This window comes from Astatotilapia calliptera, chromosome 10 (genome assembly GCF_964374335.1).
Source record: "Astatotilapia calliptera chromosome 10, fAstCal68.1, whole genome shotgun sequence".
Lineage (NCBI taxonomy): Eukaryota > Metazoa > Chordata > Actinopteri > Cichliformes > Cichlidae > Astatotilapia > Astatotilapia calliptera.
In genome coordinates, this window is record NC_137431.1 from 27,085,504 (window position 1) to 27,099,287 (window position 13,784).

At 38.7% G+C, this 13,784-nt stretch overlaps 1 protein-coding gene across 10 annotated transcripts in view; it reads right to left on the reverse strand.

Moving 5' to 3' along the window:
• Positions 1-13,784, reverse strand: part of ncam1a (neural cell adhesion molecule 1a) — a 267,850-nt gene that overhangs the window by 81,317 nt on the left and 172,749 nt on the right. For all 10 annotated transcript variants that reach the window (XM_026181169.2, XM_026181164.2, XM_080307305.1 and 7 more), the window contains exon 2: positions 1,594-1,668. In XM_026181169.2, the coding sequence (XP_026036954.2) occupies positions 1,594-1,668 (75 nt within the window). The remainder of the gene's footprint in view (positions 1-1,593; positions 1,669-13,784) is intronic.

Here is a 13,784-nt window from a genome sequence, read left to right on the forward strand (position 1 = left end):
GACTAAAAGAAAAATCAAACAACGTTTCAACATTATTCATCTTTTTATAAACAGTAGTACAAGCAGAGGCAGTTTTTTGTTTCCCTGAAAATTATTAATACTATCTCTTCTCTCAAGGAGCACAAACAGCTCTAAATGTATTTTGACACCCTTTTCAAACGGAGGAATTCGAGTTCAAACGAATGCAAAAATTTCTTCATAGAACAAAGAATGAAATCACTTAGTACTTAATGTCAAGGCTTCATATTCCACACACAGACACCCATCTTTGCTTTTAGGGCTTCATTTTTACAGAAACATTCTGCTAAAAGCAGTGAAACAACAGGTCATTAGTGGGAGAGAAGTGGTTATTTTTTCAAAAAGAAAAAAAAAACATTGATTGCATGTAGTATGCAAAAGAAAATTTTGACTGGACTTTGTAATTCCTGTGAAAAACAGTCCACCACTACTCCTTCCATAACAATTGGGTATGTAGCTGCCTGGTGCTGAAAATCAAATAGACTTGTTGACTTGGATATGTGCAAGTGTGAGCACCTCTGTAAAAGGAAAAGTTTTGTCACTTTGCTGCTCTGGAGCATTCAGCTGTAAATTAACACATTGCCATGATATTCCCAGGAGCAGACATCTCAGCAAATTCACCCCAAGATCAAACCGTGCAATGCTCAGAGAAACTGCATCTCGGATTCAGCAGGTCTCAGCCAACATAAGAAATATTAAAGTTCATGACAGTACAAGTATGGGATGTTTGGAAGTGTTCTTTGGAGAACTGAGAAGTGGAGATGCTTTGACATAATGCACCGCAGTTTGCAAAAAGCAAATACAGCTTATCAGCACAAACACCTCAGAACAACTGTCGAGAGACAAAGTCATGTAGGAAATGATTATTTCAAGTTAGTCCGGCTACAGGTGGTTCAATAAACTATTTACTCATAAGTCCTATGAAGGTAGCTGTGCAGTGTTTTGAAGTTTCTATTTCAAATTCAAGAAAATGCAATTCATTCATTGTCCAGCATGATTGTAACTCACATCAACGGGATAACGAGAGAGATGCTTTGAATTTTCATACTGGACGACCCCTCGTAAGGGCTATGGGTATGCTGTTAATTCAGTCCCCATCAGCTTTGTTTTGTAGTGTAGAAGTAACCTGGGTTAATAAGACCAAATGAATGAATAATCTCTATTCAGAAAATTAGGACGTTATTTAAATGTAAGAAGATGTTGTGTAATGGCAGACTGCAGATCTGTCTTTTGTAAGCAGCATCTGTATCACAGACAGGCTGACAAATGCACAGAGAGAATGTAAGACCTCTGTCTCATTATCTTCTCATACAGCACCTCTCTCCCACCTCTTCTATGTCTTATTTCTTACATGACTCAGATCTCATCATCCCACCACCTCCACAGAATAAGCCCGTCAATTTATCCTTGTGATCTTTTTCTCTTTTTTCCTCCACCAGTACACCAATCTCATTAATTAACCTAACTTGTATTACTTTCATCAAATTACCTCAATAAATACTGCCAATATTGCTAGATGAGGTGACATTTGCATCAAGCCGTGTTAAATGAGGGATGTAGGAAGATCACTCTTACCTTCGCAGATGAAAAATTTGGAATCTCCTACGCTGATCTCCCCTTGTGGTGGAGTAATTTCCACCTGAATGGCAGCTGGGCGAAGAAAAAAAGACAGGACAAAATATAAATTAGTCTCTGGTTCAATCGAAAGGAACGGTGACACGGGGCTGAGACACAATAAGGCAAGACTCAAAGTGAAATGGCCATGCCTGCTCAAAGGAACAACCATGTTCAGGCAAACACTTGTATGTAATTTCTATGCTCACTAGAGTGCAACATCTCAATGTGCAAATGTGTTTGAGTTTAAAGTTGCACCCACAAAGCAAAGGAACTCACAGAAGAAATAATATGCGTCTTTTGTGGCGTATGTATTTATTTTGCACCATGTTGTGAACTGAAACCTGCACTGCTGAGCAAGGACACGTTGGTTCTGGAATTTGCTTTCCCTTATTTATAATTTGCGATTTACCCCTAGGAAGCAAAACTGTACCTTTTGCTACCAACACTTCCATTTTTGTTGTTAGTGAATTGTGTATCTGATTTCCTCTCTGACACTTGACACTCAAAGCACAAAGCTGGCACCTGAAGGCAGCATAAAAGAAAAAGTAGCAGAGTGAAAGATAAACTGAACTCTTAAAGAAGGACAAATCCTAACTAAATTAGGCGAGACGCGGACTTAACATTTGTTTGCTCACCTTATAAAAACGACCTAACTAAGCCACTCCGAAGCATTCTTGCATCCCGACTTCTGTTTACAGACGCTTAAGAATACATAATACCATAAAGGCTCTAATGCACATCTTCTCTCAGCATCAGCTAAAGCTACAGTGACAGAGATGAGATTTAAAAAGAGCAGAGAGAAACGCTTGCATGCACCCTAACAAATTTGAATTGATTTTCAAAGGCTTGATCAGCTAATCCTAACTCGCCAGTGCTCCACTGTACTACAAGGGATCTCATGACTTTTTAGAGTGACATGGTTTAATATATGACTCCTATCTTCAATGATATGTGGCACAGGACTAAAGCAAAGCCTGTGAAGTAGAAATACCACAGAATCGTGATCGGAGCTTGACAGAGAAGTCCCGCGGAGCCTCCAGCATGTGGCCACTTCACACAAATGAGTGAGTCAGTCTCAGCTCAATTCTCACCAGGAGATTCATGGGAATGGTTTGCGAGGACTTGCCATTCATAGACAGGTAGCCAACTATCATCACAGCACAATGTGGCATTGTTTCGTAATGCTACAGTTTCGCCATTGCAGAAAAACCTGCATGACTAAGAAGATAATGTCACATCAAAGACCTTTGCTGCTCTTTCTCTCCTATACACATTTTATGTGTAAAGGCATCATCATTATGGTGTGAAGCTTTACCTCAGCCATAATTCTGGAGTGAGGAGAGTGAACACCGCATCCAGACACACAATGTGCTTTTGTGTTTAGAAGCATTTTGAAACCAATATGGTTCTCAGTGTTTTGGCCAACCGTATTTTCTTCTTCTTTTTTTATGCTTGACTAAAACATTTCAGGAATGCTGTTAAGGGTCCAAAATGTCCCTTTCATCATATTTACACACATTGTAAGACACTGTGAAATGCATGGTCCACATGAACAGTGCAAAGCCACAAATAAGAACAGCTAAATTATTAGGTACACCTGTTCGCAAATCAGCCAATCACATGGCAGCAACTTGATGCATTTAGGCAATGGTGTAGATGAGATAGATCGGTAGAGAGGTACTGGCATAACTATGCTACTCGTCAAAAAAAATGTAAACACTGGTTCTTAAATTGAACCGGAAACAAATGCTGCAATCATCATGGTCAAGGACAGTCACAAGTATTGATTTCATACATGTGTTCAAAGTGTGAATAATATTCCCTTTATGCCTTGGTCAAGAAGTCACACAAATATTGATTTGCAGTAAAACACTGCATCTGCCACATGAATGAACCAGCCTTTGTTCCAAGCCAGCACACAGGCTGCAGAGGCATGAAAAACCACTATGTTTGCTTTTAGAGGCTGGAGGTAGATACAAAGACAACAACATATCCATTTCCTTCTCTCATCTAGTACGATCCCAGATACCATGCTATACCCATGCCTCCTAAGACTAAAAACACTGGCCCAAAACCAACTGATCATATCTGCAACACTAAAGACAACAAAAAGGAGTTCAGGCAGTGTGGGAAAGATAGCTATTCCCAGATCCACTTTCTCAGTCTGTGTGTCTACATGGGCACTTGTGCAGTATCTCCAGGATGGAGTGGTGGCTGAAAGTGTCGAGTGCGACTGTTTCTTTGATGAGAGCCAACCATGGAAGTTAAAAATAAAGATTTAGTAAAGGTAAGCCATCAGGTTTAATCACTGCACAAATGTGAGTTGTGACATGAGATCGACTGAGAGGAAATTGCACTTTCAAAAGTGGGTACCAGTAAGTACACACCAAACACTTTGCGCTGCACACAACAGAACAAAGATTTGCTGATCATTTGTCTCACTTGTCATTTGCAGTATTGTAAAGAATCTCCCCAGGCCCACTATTGTTGTCAAAGACACAAACATAAAGCTGCTGACAAACTAACTACAAAGTGAATTATTTCTCTTTGTAGCAGTTCGTACCTAAGATTATTCATATTCATCTCAACAGCATCAAAATATAAGGCAGAAGCTGAATATTCCATGAGAGCCAGCTCTGAGAATCAATCAAATCAGAATCGAAATCAAAACTTGATTACCCCGGTGCCAGATGGGTAATGTTAAGCTTCTGCTCAGAGTAATAAAAAAGCAGCGCAGCCCTGCTTCAGTCACGAATCTACTGGCAAAGAAATTCAAGTGAGGGGGATGACTCCAGGTGTGATCTATAGTATACAAAACTAACTGTGAAAGAATTGAAATATGTTATTTAAACAAACAAAAATAAAAAGGTGTGATTTTGAAGAGCTGCTTTTTTAAAGATCTTGTTTTTGAAAGGTGTAATGAGTTTTCAGATAGGGATTTTGGTTGGATGCGGTTCCTAGATTAAACCGTTTTGCAAGGATCAAAAGATTACACAAGTAACTTAATGCTAAATCAATGCTGGGGTGAGACAAATGCAAAGCACACCCAGAACACTCAAAAGTATCTGATTGCTGCAATTTGGGCTCAAATGAAATGCTCCTGGGAATTTTAACTGCATTTGCAATTTGCATCTAATGATATGATCCAGATGCCCTAAGACTGTAAAAACATAAAAGATATTCTTCATAAAAAACTTTAATGTTAAAATAATCCAACATTAGCTTCCATTACAATTATGAGCACAATGGAAAAAGGGAACAATTATATATTTAGGCATGATTTAGTGGCATAAGATAGCAGGTAAAAAAAAACAAAGAAATCTGCCTCACGCATCTCACAGCTAAATATACAGCATGGAGCATAAAAGCAAAAGTGATGTGTTGTAGATTAAAAGCAAGGAAAGAAAGAAGTGCTTGGTTTTGTGAGGAGAGAGCTCAGATAAAGGATGAAGCTATCTTTGCCCTAACATGCTCTCTCATGACACCAATCTAATACCCATCCTCTAAGCCTGTCCCTCACTTCCAGTCCTCTAAAGACTCATAAACCTCTCTGTCTACTCTGAAGAGTCTCCCTTTAGTCTTCCTTCGACTCCTAACGCACATGCACAATAACCACATCACCTTGCTTTTTAATAAACAGAATTTACTGTCACTGCAACCGCATGTTTTCACAGAGATAAAAGTATACTGAAGGTAAGCTGGGCCAGAAAAAAATTCTATAAATGAATGTAAATTTAAACTTCAGAGAAACACAGATGGCAGAAAGATGCTGTATAATTTTCACAGTTGCAATCAGATGCACTGCAGCATGCACACATGTCTTCCATTCTAGCAACAACTTTTATCTCGGAGCTAAATTAAGCATTGTGTCCCTTTTTAGAGAAGCATGTTGTAGCTAATGAGCAGACCAGAGAAGTTAGGGGCTTAACTTCAGTCAGTCATCAGATTCTATGTATCGATTGCAACGGCTGTATTTTAGTTTACAGCGAGTCAAAAGACTTGAGTAACTTTTTCATATGTTCGATTTCTTTGTTTCTCTTGCACAAACAGGAAAATAACAACAAAAATACAACATTTCTTTAAGCACCGATGGCCAAATTGCTGTTCTAAATATTTGTAATGCGTTAGAACAGTTTGTGCACAGGTGGTGAATATCTCACTTTACATCACCCACAACATAGCAGCTCAGCTTCGACCTCTGAGTTTGCATAAATAAAAATTACCCCATCTCTCTTTAGCATAGCCTTTCTATTCTACTGTATCCAACTGTTTAACCACACATGGCAGCTTCCACACTCAAACCTCAGTGCTCATGTTGCAGGTTACTCCCTTGTCATGGACCATACATGAGGGTTACAGTATTTATACACCTTTTCTTTAGCGACATACACTTCCACACATAGACAAATGCCCATTCACGCATGAACAGCTTGCCAACCGTGCTGACCACTTATGCTATTAATTTGACAAAGTAAGAAAAGAAGTTAGATGGAAGAGCCCAAAAAGCTGAGCTACTTATGGTAAGCTCAGAGGCGAGATTAGTAATAGTGTATTAATCTACTGCTAAGCTGTCCATACTTTGAAGCAAATATGCCTGTGAGGCTTTAGTAACAATGACCAAAACTAAAATGGCAGTGCTGACTGTTCTCTAGCAAGAGGATTATGGAGTTTACAGCCTGTTGCTGGTAAACATTCTTTAAGCATCTAAACCACAGAGTTCCTTAATGCCAAATTATGTAAGAGCACAAGTATCTATACACGGCCACATTGCTGTCATTACTTCATTTTAGGATGTGCAAATTTGAAAAGAGAACAAATAAGAAGTTGTCAGGTTGGCTGGGAAAAAACCTGAAGTTTGAAGCAGCTTCTGTCCCGTCTTGGATCAGGAGGTTTGCATGCCTAATTGCAGCCTGGCAGCCTGTGGTGACTGGCTCCATTACAAGGAGGCTACAACAGTCAGCTGTTGGTGCTTAACATGCAAGTCATGTCGGAGTAAGCACACACTATGGAGCAGACAGTGCTGTGTAGGGCTACACATCAATAGCACATATGCTTGAAAAGCCGTCGTCTGGGGACGTACAAGAACAGATGAAAATGTCGTCATTTGTGTCCAAGATTTACATTTCTCTTTTCTTCCTGCGGCTGGAAGAATGTCAAAATGTCAGCCATGAAGGTTCCAAGCACACGCCAACCACATAATGTTACCCTCTCAAAGCTTTCCAACTGGAAACACATTTCTCTGAGATTTTGTATTCCTTAATTTAATACTAAATTGGTTAGACAGGTTAATCCTTAATTCCCATCTGGCTGTTTGGAGGAGGAAATAGCTGAATTCTTGAGATATTACGAGGCAATTCTGATCACAAATTAGAGCTCCATCATTTTATATGAATATTTTGGGACACTTTTTTCTTTCCATTTGAAAGAGAAAGAAGACAGGAAAGTGTCAAACTCTATTTTGAAACTGTTATTGGATATGCCCTATTAAACTAAGGCATAAGGATTTCTGGTTGCTTTTCAAACTGCAATTTGCAAAAAACATTTTGCAGCATCCTTCTTGATACACTGGAGGAAGATTATATTTGCTATATTATAGTATAGCTATATTATTTATATAGCGAGTTTAATTATTTAAGCCACTATTTTGTCAGTCAGAGATTAATATGATTATAATTTAATTTTTAATATTTCTAAAACAAACAAATTTATCTTTTTAAGTTACTTGTTTACGCTTAGCCTAAATCTGATTGGATTAGCTGGTTGTTGTTACCAACAGGGAAGTTGCATAGTGCCCTCTGGTGGATAAAGTATGGAACGTCAGCTTGGTTGAAGGGTGTTTCTCTTGCCCCTTATACAATTTTTAAATGCCTATAGTGATTGATCAGCAAATAGCTAATATCAGCTGATAACAGCATCATGCCATCATCATAAATCGGTCAATGATCTTAGCTCAAAATTCTACAAACCTAAAAACCACCAACCAGTACAGTGCTGTAGCCTTAAAAAACGTCTCCATTAACTATTATTTCTAATACTTCTCATCCATCACACAATATTTAGCAGCAACAGTGAATTTCTAAAATATTAAATGATGAAGCATAAATGTCAGATAAAATCTAGCCTAAAATTTTCTGCCATCTCAGAGCTTTATCAGTCAAGTCTGCTTGTATTGCCTGACGAGAGAATAGAATTTCTATACACCTCACAAACCCACACTTAAGCTCCCTTTTGAACCCCTTTGCAAACTTTAGGAAACTTCTCTACAAAATTCGAGAAGAGTTCTAGCAGCAATTGTCAAAACCTACATTCTTTCCATAAGTCCATCTAAGTCATCATTCCCACAATTACTTCTCAGTTTCAGTTCCTCAAACACTCTAAAACTTTTTCACTCTACTTCTCTGACTTTCTCTGACTTGCCAGTCAATCCACAAAAACAACTCACACTACTTCTAGCAGTTTTTCACCCTGATAACCTTTACAAGATGTCTACACAAAGGGGGTTGTGGCCTGTTATTAGTTTCCATCAATGTCGTTTTGTTTTTGTCCTTTCCTTGCCCTGAAAAACACAACCTCTCTGATCTTTCCTGCAGTGTATACTGATTGAAAGAAAGCCTAAGCGAGCTGCATTTCTATTGCAAGACTCCAGTCAGCTTGGCGTTTACAGTACTTTTACATTTTAGTAAAATGAAATTTAATCAATATATATGTAGAACTTAAAGCCAGATGTTGTACATGTTGTCTCTTATATTCTGATAAAATATAGTCCCTCTTTTGGTGTTTTGATTTGTTGACGTTTGAGGCTATAGCTTAAACTTCCTATTAGTAAAAGTATAACCCAGAAGTAATTCTAAACACTTACTGGAACTTCAAAAGGAAACGAGTTTTGCAAGTAAACAATGAATATACATAACAGTTGTTAAAGCCATTTTCCTACCTCAGCTAACTTTGAACATTACGCTTCTAATTTGTTTTTCAGTAGCAGATAAATTAGCCTTACAGACGCACATTCCAAAGTGTCTCAACCACTTATCATTAACCTGCTGCACTTTGAGGCACTGCACAAAATACTAAGCAGCTGTTTCCATGTGCTGCGTGTGGGTGTCAGGCCTTAATCAAATTGACATAGACGTGTTACCTTCTAAGCTCCTTCTCCTCACATCTTTCAGTCATTCACCGCATCAGCTTTGTCGGGATTATGGTTGTTACCAGCATCCCCTCCAACCCTTCAACACTTGAGTTGCCTTCCAAGTGCATTTTAAGTGGAGAAAAGTCATTGTGGAAGAGCACAAACGTGTGCTGCAGAATTCACACGTTTCAGATTGTTTTTGCACTAAAGTTTGAGGCAAACTATTGTGTGAGCAAAGGCTACTTCCAACTTCAAACTTTATATTTGCCCTCAAGTTCTGATGAAAAATGCGTAGTCTAATCTGTCCTCCTTAAAATACACAACACCGTGATACATTTCCAATAAAGGCTCTTCTTCCCTCATAAATATTTGGATATTAAACAGAGGCCAGTATGTCCTTCTTTGATCTGACTAATTTAAGCCTTCTCGTTTTGACAGGACCTAATTACAAATCGTGAGGAGAATGCTGTGCAAGAGGCTGAAAGGCTGGAGAGGGCAGTCGAAGGGAAAACGGCTACGGCAAGAGGTCTGGCTGTGAAGAGATTACATGTAAAGCCGACTGTGGTAATAAAAGGGGAAATGGCTAAAGATTACAAAACACAAGGCAAACATTTACAGTTCTGTATCAACGCTATAGGCTGCGGTATGCATTACACCACCGAGTAGCTGGCCTCACCCGCAGTGGGAGTAAAAACGTGTAAAAAGTTTGTCTAAAGAGCTCTTGGGTGGTTCCTAAGGAAAGGAGATATGGTCATTTAAAACACTGAAAGGGGTCATTCACTGAGGAGCAAGACTGTGCTCAGCAGTTGCTTGGCATTGTGCCCCACCATTTTTATAAATATTGTGTGAACAAAGTTGGAATTTCAGCTTTATGCTGGCATACAAGTAGGAAAGTAAGATTTCAAGGATCGACAAAGGAAACTGATCATCTTCTGATAGCTGTGGTTAAATATGTATTTATTGAGCGTTGACATTTTGCTATAGAAAAAGCAGCAGGTTTCTTTCATCTGGAGTCAATCTCTCAGGATGTTGAAGGGCAACATGAAAATTCACAGCACATCCGCCTCACCGGGTGAAGAGGAACTTATACAGGTTGACCAAAGTTGACAATGCCCCCCTAAAGAGCCATGAATATTTACACAAACCTATATGTGCATACAGAACAAACTTGGATCAGCATTAATAAAGCTCTGTAATGGTTAGGCACCCAAATATTGGACTTGTGCAATCAGGTATCGGTCCAATCGAAAGGCTGGATAGGAAACAACCGTGCATCATCAGCTGTGGGTTGCTACTGGGAGAGCTAACGTAGCACGGAGGAAGCTAATGGCAAAGTGACACCAGTTTGAAGTCACTTAGATACACGTGTGTGTCTGTGTGTGCGTGTGTGTGGCAGACTGAGGAGGAAAGGAGAAAGTAGCGTGACCGTAAATGACAGCAGTACACAGCAGTCTATGACTCACAGTGAGCTGGATGACAGGTGGATAACACAAATACATTTTTAGTTTTATCCATTTAGTCCTGCTTACATTTATTTTCTAACTAATAAGTACAAATTCAGTCAATTTAAACGCTATAGTTGTGATTTTTTGCAACATTTTTTTTTTTTATTAAATTGGGTATGTTTGAGTTGAACCGGAATGATTTCTGGTATTTTAGGAAAACAGCTTATAATAATATCAGATCAATAATTAGCATCAGTACATACTTTAAGCTAATATTTCTGTATCGGATCAGGAATAGGAAAAAGTTGGATGTCTCACATGGTAATAATTCCATTACACTATTAGTAGCTTGTTTATAATTGTTATAACACGCACAATATACCATTACTAGTGGTCATCCCGATTATTACGTGGAGACTGGCAGAATTCAAAGGTTAGCTCTCCAAAGCTTCAGATTATTGTCCTACATTTCACACACTCAACCAATTGCACTTCTCAGCTAAAGCAGATCATGAAAAGTATTTCCAAGTAATTTGAATCTGGCCTGACCTGAATATGCCACAGCTCCTACCAATTAACTTTCAGCAGGGTCTTTCTGTCACAAGGTCAAATCCCCTGGTGCAATATAATTAAAAGCAATACAAGTGAGGCCAAGCTTTAATTCGGAAGAAGAAAATGTAATATGTTTTAGGTGAAGGGAGGGCAGAAATTATAACAGATTTTCTCAACAAAACAATAATCACATTAGCATAAAAAAATGGGTTCAAGTAACAAAAGAGCATTTTTGAAAAAGGAAAATACTCTGTCTGCACTAGCGCTGGTCTTTCTAGGCCATTCTGAAGTCTTACTGTGCTTTCTTTTGGCATCTTGCAATGTCTTCTTTCAAAGTTAAAATAAAAAAATCCAAGCTTTATTAAAATGGAAAAAAAAGAGCCATGGAGTGACGTGCACGCCTTTTCGTCCCTTCAGGTTTTAGTTCTCTGTATGAGGTACTTCTACAGGCTTTTATGCCTTTAAAGTAGTGGATATGTTGCTTTGATTTAAAGAAGAGTTCAGGCTCAGAATTCCTGAGCAGAGATCCTGCCAAGGTTTGAAAAAAATAAAGTGTTAATCACTGAGGAAGTACGAATGTCAGATAAAACCTCACCCGCATATCTCTGGTCTGTCTACAAAGCCTTCTTCTCCCAACTTAAAGCGTTGTCAGTCAAGCAAAGTTTACTTATATCGCTTGATAAGAGAATAACGTTTCTATAGAGCTCACAGGATCACACCTGTGCTCTCTATTGAGACCCTTGCAAAGTTTAAGAAACTTCTCTCCATGTTTCTAGCAAGAATTCTACCAGGTATTCTCAAACTGTATATCCTTTATTGAACACACCATCCCTACAATAACTTCTGTTCTACTGAGTCGCTGTAACTTTTTTAAACTAAACCTCTGGAAAAAAAAACAGATACATAAAATTCAATCAGCGCACAAGAACCCAAGAACAAATGCAATTTTGGTGACCTGTTTTTTCCTGACTCCTGGAAGCCATAAGTTCCCTCCAGTAATTAAAAAAGCCCTTACTATTTCAATTTGGCATCACCTGTAATTACAACTAGTAACTGTGACAACACCCCTTGGTTTGTACCTCTACGGCTGTGACCATTTTATCACCAGCAAGCTCAGTTAGCATGGTGGATCCATAGTCTTTATGGGTGCATGGCGCACATGTAGATACTTAACAGATGTAGAAATTAACTTCCTTTTGGAGCCAGCGTTGAGTAAAAGTTTAAGAAACAGAAGAAGAAGAGCTACTGGTCTACAGGAAAGTACAGCAAACATAAAATGGACTCACAAATTCCTTCTAAAGGACAAAATTTTAGTATTTGTTGCATTTTTATTTAGCATCATTGGCAGGTACCCAAGACGAAATGTGGAAAAGATTCAACTTTAAATTACGTATTTAAAATACAAAATATGAGTAACTGTATTCCGTTACAGTTACTTTGTTGAAATGAATGGATTACACGACATATTTTCCTGTTTCATAAGGCTATGCCCTCTCTATTTTATGTAATTCCACGCCGGTGGATACCCAAACAAAACACGCATTAAGAGGCTCTAATGCCTGTGTCTCAATCAAAATGTGACCTGGACTTGTGGCCCGCATAATGATGTGAAGAAATATTTTAAAAAATTATTCACAAAAATTATTTAATATGAAGGCAATAGGCAGAGTGTTACAGGCATCGAATTGTTACAGGCATCGAATTTTAGCCTCATGGGCAGTGTAGTCCGTGCTGCAGGGAGCATGGACTGCCATACCCGTTATGTGTCTGAGAGTGTGATGAGGGAGATAAAGAGTAGAAAAGTACAAGTTGTCACCGACCAGAAACGGGAGCTGGAAGCATGTAAATATAATAATAACCACTGCAGCCAAAAAGAGTGCCTGACGAGCCCAGCTGTAAGTAAGCTATTAAGACTCGGCTGTACACTGTGTTCGTGTTTTCCTGCGAAACAACAAGTTCCGTTGGAGCAGTCTTTCAACGCCTCTCTCTTTCTCTCGCTAGCAAAGTTGACCCAGACAACAAAGTAAAGCTAGTTTTCGGCTACGAGCCCGACACAATCCCAATGTATTAGCCAGAGGTCCCTTTACTACAGTTCGGAGCCACGACCCTGTTTTATATACGCGCGGAATAGTTTACTATACGAGATCGCTGCAAAAAGTGCAGCCTTACCTAATGTCCACCCTACTGTTACTCATTTTATATTAAGATTTAAAAATCTAGTTGCTGTTGCTTATGGTATAGCCTTCAGTAATAGTAATAAATCACACAGCAATGTTACATTCATGAAGTTGTAAAAAGCATGATAATATATTAAGTAATCCAAAGTATTCAGAATGAGTTACACTTATTGAGTAACGTAATGGAGAACATTAAAAAAATACATTTTGGGGCATGTATTCTGTAATCTGTCGTGGAATACATTTTAAAAGTAACCTTCCCAACACTGGTTAACTGTACATGTAAAAATGCATTTAACTTAGACAGATAATAAGAGTCCGTCTAATATCTACATAAGCGCCTGTATGTCCAAAGGCCAGTATGAGTGAAATTGCCGGTCTGCACCCTAATTAACTAATGAGGCCAAACGGGTTAAACCACTACCCCTGTCTTCTTTCGTTGTTTGACCCTGAAGTGGCCCTGCATCTCACCAAGTTGATAATCACTGCAGAGCTACAGAATACTCCCTCGCATACTAATGGCGAAAAGACCAACACACCAAGTACAGCAGCAGTTTGTGTAAACAATCTTTACAATGCCAAAGTGCTTCTTTTACAGAGATTTTTTCACGCTCATGTCCACATTCAAAAGGAAACACAATCAGCGCATCCCACTGAGATATTTTTTGCCCTCTCTGTTCACATTCAGTTTATCTTTCACTGAATCATGACCCCATTTTGTTTACAGTAAAGCTCCAGTTTGAAGCCATAAAGTGAGTTTGAATGCATCTCACATCAAACCTGTGCGAAAGGGAACATTACTAGCAAAAGAACTTGATTCTATAAGCTTCTTTTACTGCTTGTTTGTTC